Here is a 10,100-nt window from a genome sequence, read left to right on the forward strand (position 1 = left end):
CCAACAACATGGGCTCTTATTATTAAGTAGCTTTATGTGCGGTACTTTATCAAGTGCCTTTTGGAAATCCAAATATATTACATCTACTGGTTCCCCTTTATCTATCCTGCTTGTTACCTCCTCAAAGAATTCTAATAAATTTGTCAAGCATGATTTCCCCTTCATGAAGCCATGCTGACTCTGTTTGATTAGATTATGTAACTCTAAATGCTCTGCTATTACATCCTTTATAATAAACATTTTCCCAGTGACAGATGTTAAGCTAACTGGTCTACAGTTAACTGTTTCTTGTCTCCCTCCCTTTTTGAATAAGGGTGTTACATTGGCCGCTCTTGGACTTTTCCAGAATCTAAGGTTTATTGTAAGATTACTACCAGTGCATCCACTATCTCTGTAGTTACTTCCTTTAATATCCTGGGATGCAACCCATCGGGTCCAGGAGACTTATCGGCCTATCAGCCCCGTTAGTTTCCCTAGTACTTTTTCTCTGGCAATAGTTATTGTATTTATTTCCTCCCCGTCTTTTGCCCCTTGATTTAGTATTTTTGGAATGCTATTAGTGTCTTCTACTGTGAAGACTGAAGCAAAGTATTTATTCAACTCCTCTGTCATTTCCTGGTTCCCCATTATTATTCCCCCAGCCTGATTCTCAGCCCGCTACCAGTTTTTCCCCATAACATTATTATAAACAGTTAGATAGAGATTGTCAGACAGTCAGAGCGGCCTCTACTTAAACCTCCTGCATTTCTATAGCAACTTTAACCTCCAAACAAGCCCCAGACACCTCACAGCAGCTCAACACCAATCTATAACTGTGATATTAGGGACAGGTATATTAGAGGAGGCGGTGGTGGCATAGTGATATTGTCACTGGACTGGTATTGCAGAGACCCAGGGTAATTCTTTGGGGACTCGGGTTCGATCTTACCCCGATAGATGGTGAAATCTGAATTCAGTAAAAATCTGGAATTAGAAGTCTAATGATAATCAGGAAACCATTGATTGTTGTTAAAAACCCCATCTGGGTCACTAATACCCCTATCAGGAGGGAAATCTGCCCTCCTTACCCGGTCTGGCCTGCATGTGACTCCAGACCCACAGCCACGTGGTTGACTCTTAAATGCCCTCTGAACAAGGGCAGTTAGGGATGGGCAATAATGCTGGTTGCTTCCTGGCTCCCACTATTCCAGGTTTAAATACTTTGCCGTGTTCCTGTCTAATTGTCTTGGCACAAGACCAGCCTCAATCCTTCCTCACCCCTCATAACCTGTCCTTCCCGAGAGCTGTGAGAGACCCAGGACAGATCCACTGCCCCAAAACAACTTATTGGCACCCTTAACATCCCCAAGGTGCTTAATTCACCAGCAAACGAAAGCATCAACAACAACGACCTGCATTGATATAGCACCTCTGATGTAGTAAAGCAGCAAGAGAGAGAGATATATATTATATATATGTGTGTTTAAGGAGGTAGTTCCAGAGCTTAGGGCCCCAGGCAGCTGTAGGCACGGCCGCCAATGGTTGTCCAGGGAGGAGGGGGTTTTAGCGACAGGGTTCGATCGGAGAAGTTGGGATTGTTCCTCTTGGAGCGAAGGAGATGGAGGGGGAGATTTGATCGAGGGGAACAAGATGGTGACAGGTTTGGATAAGGGAGAGGAAGGAAAGCTGTTCCCATCGGCTGATGGTACAAGGACTTGGGGGAGGGGGACACAGATTTAAGGTTTTGGGCGGGGGGACAGTGGGATGTGAGGTAGAAATTTTTTACCCAGCGAGAGGTGACGACCTGGAGCTCGCTGCCCACGAGGTCGGTGGGGGGTGGAAGGGGAGACGATGAACGATTTCAAAAGGGAATTGGACGCACACTCGAGGGAAGTAAACTCGCAGTGGGACGGGGAGAGAGAGGGGGGGAATGGGGCTGACTGGGTTGGGGTACAGAGGGCCAGCATGGACTCAGTGGGCTGAATGACATCCTTTATGCAGTCATGGCTATATAATTGGAGAAACGGTGATGTCACGAGGAGGAATAGGAGGTTGTAGAGCTGGGGATTTGATTCTGATTGGCTCAGTGACAGAGGGAAGCAGACAAACTATCTTATCTGGACAGCAGGGAACTGGCAAAACTATAGACAGCTCTGTGTGCATCCTGTTTCCACACGCCATCCTCTCTCTTCTCTTTCCCATACAGAGCCCCAACGGCCACGCACCAAACTGGGAATAGTTGGGAGAGCGAGCAGCCAACACAACAGCGATAGGTGAGTCAAAACCTGTGGAGGAAATCCCCCTGTGTTCACTCACCCACACTGTCCACCAGCCCACCAACTACTCCAGCTTCAAATTCTCACCATTGTTTCCAAATCGCTCCAGGGTCTCCCCTATCTCTGTAACCTCCTCCATCCCCTACACCCCTCCCTATCTCTGTAACCTCCTCCAGCCCCTACACCCCTCCCTATCTCTGTAACCCCCCTCCAGCCTCTACACCCCTCCCTATCTCTGTAACCTCCTCCATCCCCTACACCCCTCCCTATCTCTGTAACCTCCTCCAGCCCCTACACCCCTCCCTATCTCTGTAACCCCCCTCCAGCCTCTACACCCCTCCCTATCTCTGTAACCTCCTCCAGCCCCTACACCCCTCCCTATCTCTGTAACCCCCCTCCAGCCCTCTACACCCCTCCCTATCTCTGTAACCTCCTCCAGCCCTCTACAGCCCTCCCTATCTCTGTAACCCCCCTCCAGCCCTCTACACCCCTCCCTATCTCTGTAACCTCCTCCAGCCCCTACACCCCTCCCTATCTCTGTAACCTCCTCCAGCCCCTACACCCCTCCCTATCTCTGTAACTTCCTCCAGCCCCTCCATATCTCTGTAACCTCCTCCAGCCCCTACACCCCTCCCTATCTCTGTAACCTCCTCCAGCCCCTACACCCCTCCCTATCTCTGTAACTTCCTCCAGCCCCTCCATATCTCTGTAACCTCCTCCAGCCCCTACACCCCTCCCTATCTCTGTAACCTCCTCCAGCCCATACTCCCTCCCTATCTCTGCAAACTCCTCCAGCCCCTCCATATCTCTGTAACCTCCTCCAGCTCCTACACCCCTCCCTATCTCTGTAATCCCCTCCAGCCCCTAAACCCTCCATATGTCTGTAAACCCCTCCAGCCCCTACACCCTCCCTATCTCTGTAACCTCCTCCAGCCCTCTACACCCCTCCCTATCTCTGTAACCTGCTCCAGTCCCTACACCCCTCCCTATCTCTGTAACCTCCTCCAGCCCCTACACACCTCCCTATCTCTGTAACCCCCCTCCAGCCCTCTACAGCCCTCCCTATCTCTGTAACCTCCTCCAGCCCCTACACCCCTCCCTATCTCTGTAACCTTCCCCAGCACCTACACCCCTCCCTATCTCTGTAACCTCTTCCAGCCCTCTACACCCCTCCCTATCTCTGTAACCTCTTCCAGCCCTCTACACCCCTCCCTATCTCTGTAACCTCCTCCAGCCCCTACAACCCTCCCTATCTCTGTAACCTCCTCCAGCCCCTAAACCCCTCCCTATCTCTGTAACCTCCTCCAGCCCCTACACCCCTCCCTATCTCTGTAACCTCCTCCAGCCCCTACACCCCTCCCTATCTCTGTAACCTCCTCCAGCCCCTAAACCCCTCCCTATCTCTGTAACCTCTTCCAGCCCTCTACACACCACCCTATCTCTCTAACCTCCTCCAGCCCCTACAACCCTCCCTATCTCTGTAACATTCTCCAGCCCCTACACCCCTCCCAATTTCTGTAACCTCCTCCAGCCCCTACACCCCTCCCTATCTCTGTAACCTCCTCCAGTCCCTACACCCCTCCCTATCTCTGTAACCTCCTCCAGTCCCTACACCCCTCCCTATCTCTGTAACATCCTCCAGCACCTACACCCCTCACTATCTCTGTAATCTACCACAGTCCCTGCAACCCTCCCTATCTCTGTAACCTCCTCCAGCCCCTACACCCCTCCCTATCTCTGTAACCTCTTCCAGCCCCTATACCCCTCCCTATCTCTGTAACCTCCTCCAGCCCCTACACCCCTCCCTATCTCTGTAACCTAGCAACACTGAAGGAACAGTGATGTATTTCCAAGTCAGGATGGTGAGTGACTTGGAGGGGAACTTCCAGGTGGTCGTGTTCCCCATGTGTCTGCTGCCCTTGTCCTTCTAGATGGTAGCGGTCGTGGGTTTGGAAGGTGCTGTCTAAGGAGCCTTGGTGAGTTGCTGCAGTGCATCTTGTAGATGGTACACACACTGCTGCTACTGTGCGTCGGTGGTGGAGGGAGTGAGTGTTTGTGGATGGGGTGCCGATCAAGCGGGGCTGCTTTGTCCTGGATGGTGTCGAGCTTCTTGAGTGTTGTGGGAGCTGCACTCATCCAGGCAAGTGGGGAGTATTCCATCCCACTCCTGACTTGTGCCTTGTAGATGGTGGACAGGCTTTGGGGAGTCAGGAGGTGAGTTACTCACTGCAGGATTCCCAGCCTCTGACCTGCTCTTGTAGCCACAGTATTTATATGGCTGGTCCAGTTCAGTTTCTGGTCAATGGTTACCTGCCGTTCCTTCACTGTCGCTGGGTCCAAATCCTGGAACTCCCTCCCTAACAGCACGGTGGGTGTACCTACACCACAGGGACTGCAGCGGCTCAAGAAGGCAGCTCACCCACCACCTTCTCAAGGGGCAATTAGGGATGGGCGATCAATGCTGGGCCCGGCCAGCGACACCCACATCCCGGGAACAAATGACCTTGAAAAAAATTGATACGCAGACAGATGCACGCAGACAGACATAGACAGACAGACATATGCAGACAAAGAGACCCTCAGACAGATCGGTCTGAATTCTATGGATGTTTTTTCCCCCACTTTCGAGAGAAGCTGTGCTGATATTTCTCGCCTGTGTTTCACTCCAGGATGAAGCTGAGCTCGACTCTCCCGGGGATCGTCCTGTTGGCCAGTTTGCTCCAACTGGCCTGCCCTTTGAACCCCAGTGACCCCAACGTGTGCAGCCACTGGGAGAGGTAAGAGGTTAACGCGGACGGGACAGTACGACAGTGTGGGGGAGGGGGGAGTGGTGCGGTGAATTGGAGGTCCCGGGGGTTGGGGGGGGCGGGTGGTTGGGGGAGGGGGGTGTGCAGGGGGGTTGGGGTTGGGGGGGGGGGCGTTGGGCGGGGGAGGGGGGTGGGGGGGGGGGGGGTTGGGTGGGGGAGGGGGGTGGGGGGGGTGGGTGGGGGAGGTGGGTGGGGAAGGGGGGGTGAGTTTGGCGGTGGAGGGGGTGGGGGGGTGGGGGTTGGGGCGGGGGAGGGGGGTGTGCGGGGGGGTTGGGGTTGGGGTGGGAGTGTTGGGCGGGGAGGGAGTGGGGGGGGGTGGGGGTTGGGCGGGGAGGGAGTGGGGGGGGTGGGGGTTGGGCGGGGGGAGGGGGGTGTGCGGGGGGTTGGGGTTGGGGTGGGAGTGTTGGGCGGGGGAGGGGGGTGGGGGGGTGGGTGTTGGGCGGGGGGAGGGGGCTGTGCGGGTGTTGGGGTTGGGGTGGGAGGGTTGGGTGGGGGAGGGGGGTGTGCGGGGGTTTGGGGTTGGTCGGGGGAGGGGGTGGGGGGTGGGGGGTTGGGGTTGGGTGGGGGGGGGGCTGTGCGGGGGTGTTGGGGTTGGGGTGGGAGGGTTGTGTGGGGGAGGGGGGTGGGGGGGGTTTGGGGTTGGGCGGGGGGTGTGGGGGTTGGGCGGGGGAGGGGGTTGGGGGGGGGGGGTGGGGGGGCTGGGGTGGGGGGGGGGGGGGGGAGGGGGGGGGGGGGTGGGGTTGGCGGGGAGGGGTGGGGGTGGGGGGTGGGGGGGTGGGGGGTTGGGCGGGGAGGAGGGGGGGGTGTGGGGGGTGGGGGTTGGGGGGGGGGGGGGGGGTGTGGGGGGTTGGGTGGGGCGGGGGGGGGGCGGAGGTGGGGGGGGGTGGGAGGTGTGGGGGGCGGAGGAGGGGGTGGGGGGTGGGGGTGGGTGGGGGAGGGGGGTGTGCGGGGGAGGGTTTGTGGGGGGAGCTTGGTCGGGGGAGGGGGGTAGGGGGGGTGTGGGGGTTGGGCGGGGGAGGGGGCTCTGCGGGGGTTGGGGTTGGGGTGGAAGTGTTGGCGGGGAGGGTGTGGGGGGGGTGGGTGTTGGTCAGGGGAGGGGGGGTGTGCGGGGGATTGGGGTTGTGGGGGGAGGGTTGGTCGGGGGAGGGGGGTTGTGCGGGGGGGTGGGGTTGGTCGCGGGAGTGTTGGTCGGGGGAGGGGGGTAGGGGGTGTGGGGGCTGGGCGGGGGAGGGGGGTGTGCGGGGGGTTGGGGTTGGGGTGGGAGTGTTGGGCGGAGGAGGGTGTGGGGGGGTGGGTGTTGGGCGGAGGAGGGTGTGGGGGGTGGGTGTTGGGCGGGGGAGGGGGGGTGGGGAAGCGTGGGGGAGGGGATGACAAGACAAGTTGAGGGTTGGAGCAGCGGGTCGCCGGACCCAGGTTGGGAACCTGGCGCCCCACAGGAGGTGCCAACTCGACGGAGTGCGCCACCCACCCTCGAGGTTGGGGCCGCCAACTGCGATTGGACCCCTGACCCCCCGCCCCCTCCACCCCCCCCTCTGCGGGGGGGGGGGGGGGGGGGGGGGGGTCACGACCCCTGGCCTCGCGCCCATCGGCCATCCTCCTCCGGCCTTCCAACGGCCAATGGGGTAGCCGCGTACAAACCTCACTGCCCCACTGGGGGAGGATGTCCACCAAAATGGCCTCCTCCGTCCCAGGGGTAGAGCTGCCCGGAAATCATGTTTCGATCGCCCTCCACGATTTCCCTTGCCAGCCCCCAGCCGGCGTCTGGCTCCCAGCAAGGGCCCAGAAATCTTCAGTTCTCGGGGAGCACCCCCCCCCCCACCACCCCCCACCACCCCCACCCCCCCCCACCACCCCCCCACCCCCCCCCACCCCCCCCCACCACCCCCCCAACGCCCACCATCGCCCGCCAAGGAGGTTTGGCAGTGACCTCCTGGTTGGGGAAGAGGCCTCGAGAGCTGACGTGGTCAATTAACGTTCTTCCCTTCTCTATTTTTCCCTCAGCTTCTCCGTCACCAAGCAGGAATCCTACGTGACGCGACGCCATGAGCCTTACCAGGGGCCCTGCCACCCCTCCAGGGACCACATCACCTGCACCAGCCACAGGTGAGCGCTCGGCAACCGGCGGCGAGGAGCCCAGGCTGCGGCCTAGCTCGCGAGGCTCCGCGCTGGGCCCGCAGCCCACCTCTCGCCGCCCCGGGGCGACTCCACAGCCAGCGTGGGCCGCTGCTGTGACTCGGGGAACGCGGCAGCCCACTCGCACACAGCAAGATCCCGCTGACGGCCAGGTGGCGATGGGGACGGGTGTCCGGCGACAGCGGCCGGAAGGCGTGAAGGTTGCCTTCCAGGAGGCCGGGAGAACTACCCCCCCTACCCCCCCCCTCCACCCCCTCCAGCCCCACCCCACTTGCTCTTCTTCCTACAGTGGCCGTGGGAGTGCAGTTCCTCCGTTACCAGCACTGACGACACGTCAGGAACACTCGGGCATCTGTAAAGAGCTTTGGGACAACATGAGGCCCTGGAAAGGGCCAGCGAATGAAAGTTGTCTCTCTTCCTTTGCCCTTTCTCTCTTTCACTCCCCTCGCTCCTATTCTCTCTCATTGTCTCTGTTTCTCTCTCTCTTCCTCTCACTGTCTTTATCTCTCGTTCGCTCTTAATTTGTGTCCCTCTTTTTGTCTTCCTCTCAATCATTCTCTCTTTTTTTCTCTCTTTCTTCTCATCTCTCTCTTGGTCTTTTTCTCTCTCCTCCTCTCTCTCCTCCTCTCTCTCTCTCTCTCCTCCTCTCTCTCTCCTTCTCCCTCCTTCTCTCTCTCTCTCTCCTTCTCTCTCTCTCTCCTTCTCTCTCTCTCTCTCCTTCTCTCTCTCTCTCTCCTCTCTCTCTCTCCTTCTCTCTCTCTCTCCTTCTCTCTCTCTCCTTCTCTCTCTCCTCTCTCTCTCTCCTTCTCTCTCCTTCTCTCTACTTCTCTCTACTTCTCTCTCTCTCCTTCTCTCTCCTTCTCTCTACTTCTCTCTCTCTCCTTCTCTCTCTTTCTCTCCTCACTCTATCCTTCGCTCATTTTTCTCTCTCTCTGTTTCCCTCTCTTTCTCTCTTTCGGCCGTTTTCTCTCTCTCTTTCCTCTCTGCCTTTCATTTGCTTTGTCCCTCTATTCTCTGGTTGTCTCTGTCTCTCTTTCACGATCTTTTGCTCCCTCTTTCTCTCTTCCTCTCACTTTCTTTCTCTCATTCTTTCTTTTTCCTCCTTCTCTTTTAATCTCTCCCTTTCTCACTCTCACCCTTGTTCTTTTTCTCTCTCACTTTCATCTCTCTTTTTCTCAATCTCTTTTTGGCCTCTTTCTCTCTCATCCCCTCTCGTTCTTTTTCTCCTCTCTCTCTTTCTCACTTTTATCTATCTCTTTCTCTCTTTCTCTCATTCTTTTTCTCTCTTTCTCACTCTTATCTCCCTCTTTTTCTCAATCTTTTTTCCTCTTTCTCTCTCATTCTTTTTTCCTCTCTCCCTTTCTCTCTCAATCTCCTTCTTTCCTTTCTCTCTCATTCCCTCTCTTTCTTTTTGTCTCTCTTTCTCATTTTTATCTCTCTCTCTCAATCTTTTCTTCCTCTTTGTCTCTCGTTCCCTCATTCTTTTACTCTCTCACACTCTCTCTCTCATTTTTATCTCTCTCATTCCATCTATCGATCTCTTTTTCTTCCCTCTCATTCACTCTTGTTCTTTTTCTCTCTCTCTCACACACACTCTTTTTTCCCCTCTCTCTCTCTTTATTGTCTTTCTCCTTTCAGTACCTGCTATTCACCAAACCGCCTCTCTCTCTCTCTCTCCTTCCATTACAGAATCACCTATCGTGTAGCCTACCGTGTTGGGGTGGAGACTGAGTACCGCAAGCGAGCACACTGCTGCCAGGGATACTACGAGAGCCGGGGCATCTGCGTGCGTGAGTAGGGAGGGTCCGTAGGAGGAAACACCCCTGGGAGAAGGTGGGGGGGGGTGGGTTGTGGGCTGGGGAATGGGCGTTAGCTGCAGGTGGTCATCCCAGTCGAGTCACTCGACCACCTTTCCTCTGGCCCCCTCAACAACACCAGATATGGGTCACAGAATCTCCCTCCCCGTGATGTTCCGCTCACAAAGCTGGTGAGTTCCGAATTCTAGCCGCCCCACCCCCCCAACCACGGCCAAGGGGTCGAAGGCCAAACCGGCGCTAAATTGAGCCCGATTTCTTGCGCAGGGAGCACAGGCCTCGTCGCATGGTAGGCCCAGGCCAGTCGAACTCACCTCCCGGAGCTTTGACCTTCGAGCCAGGCAGCTCAGACACCTAACGAGGCCTCAGCTGAGAGGCCAGACAGTGGTTCGAGTACGAAGGCGCCTGCTCCTTAGGGGGAGACATTGTTTGATTGACAACTCAGACCCCCTGATCTCTGCTGTCAATTCACGATGTTTGTTCACATAAGTTGTGGTTTAAAGGGGTTGTGGTTTTTGAAACTGCAAAAGGCCTGGACGATTGCCTTTTATTAACTTGATCCAGACCTCGTCTTTCAACGTAAGAGAAAGTGATCGAAGGATTGAATTTTTACAAAGCTTTTTTTTAACACGTAACACTTTACTTTATGGTGTTCGTCGGCTGTAGGACGTGTATGGCCGTTCAATGGGTGTGGGAGTGCCAGAGCTTAGCGGAGGGACATGAGGGACCTGAGGTGGATGGGGACATGAGGTGGCGTGGATAGGGCATGGGGAGTGTTTGGAGGGGGGAGGGGGTTTGAGAGGTGAGTGCTGGAGGACCTTTTGCGTTTCATTTTCACTGGGATGCAGTCCCATGGCAGCGAGGTGGGCTTTTAACCAGCCCGTTTCCCCCCCCACAAACCCCCCCAACGCTCCCACCCACCCCCCCACCCCACCCACTCTTAGCCAGCAGCCCCCGTGGCTGCCTCTCTGCTTCTTCCCAGGTTTGGCTGCTCCGACTCCAGCCCACACCCACGCTCCAGAAATGAAGGTCCCACCTTGGAGGGCACTTTCCCACGAGGCAAGCACTCCAAGCCGGGAGTTCTCCCAAAT

At 56.7% G+C, this 10,100-nt stretch overlaps 1 protein-coding gene across 6 annotated transcripts in view; it reads left to right on the top strand.

The window, feature by feature from the left end:
- Positions 1 to 10,100, top strand: part of pear1 (platelet endothelial aggregation receptor 1) — a 190,533-nt gene that overhangs the window by 45,638 nt on the left and 134,795 nt on the right. For all 6 annotated transcript variants that reach the window (XM_041181752.1, XM_041181756.1, XM_041181757.1 and 3 more), the window contains exons 2-5: positions 2,186 to 2,252; positions 4,925 to 5,032; positions 7,064 to 7,165; positions 8,885 to 8,985. In XM_041181752.1, the coding sequence (XP_041037686.1) occupies positions 4,926 to 5,032; positions 7,064 to 7,165; positions 8,885 to 8,985 (310 nt within the window). In that variant the 5' untranslated portion in view covers positions 2,186 to 2,252; position 4,925. The remainder of the gene's footprint in view (positions 1 to 2,185; positions 2,253 to 4,924; positions 5,033 to 7,063; positions 7,166 to 8,884; positions 8,986 to 10,100) is intronic.

Source organism: Carcharodon carcharias (genome assembly GCF_017639515.1).
Source record: "Carcharodon carcharias isolate sCarCar2 chromosome 36 unlocalized genomic scaffold, sCarCar2.pri SUPER_36_unloc_2, whole genome shotgun sequence".
Taxonomy (NCBI): Eukaryota; Metazoa; Chordata; class Chondrichthyes; order Lamniformes; family Lamnidae; genus Carcharodon; species Carcharodon carcharias.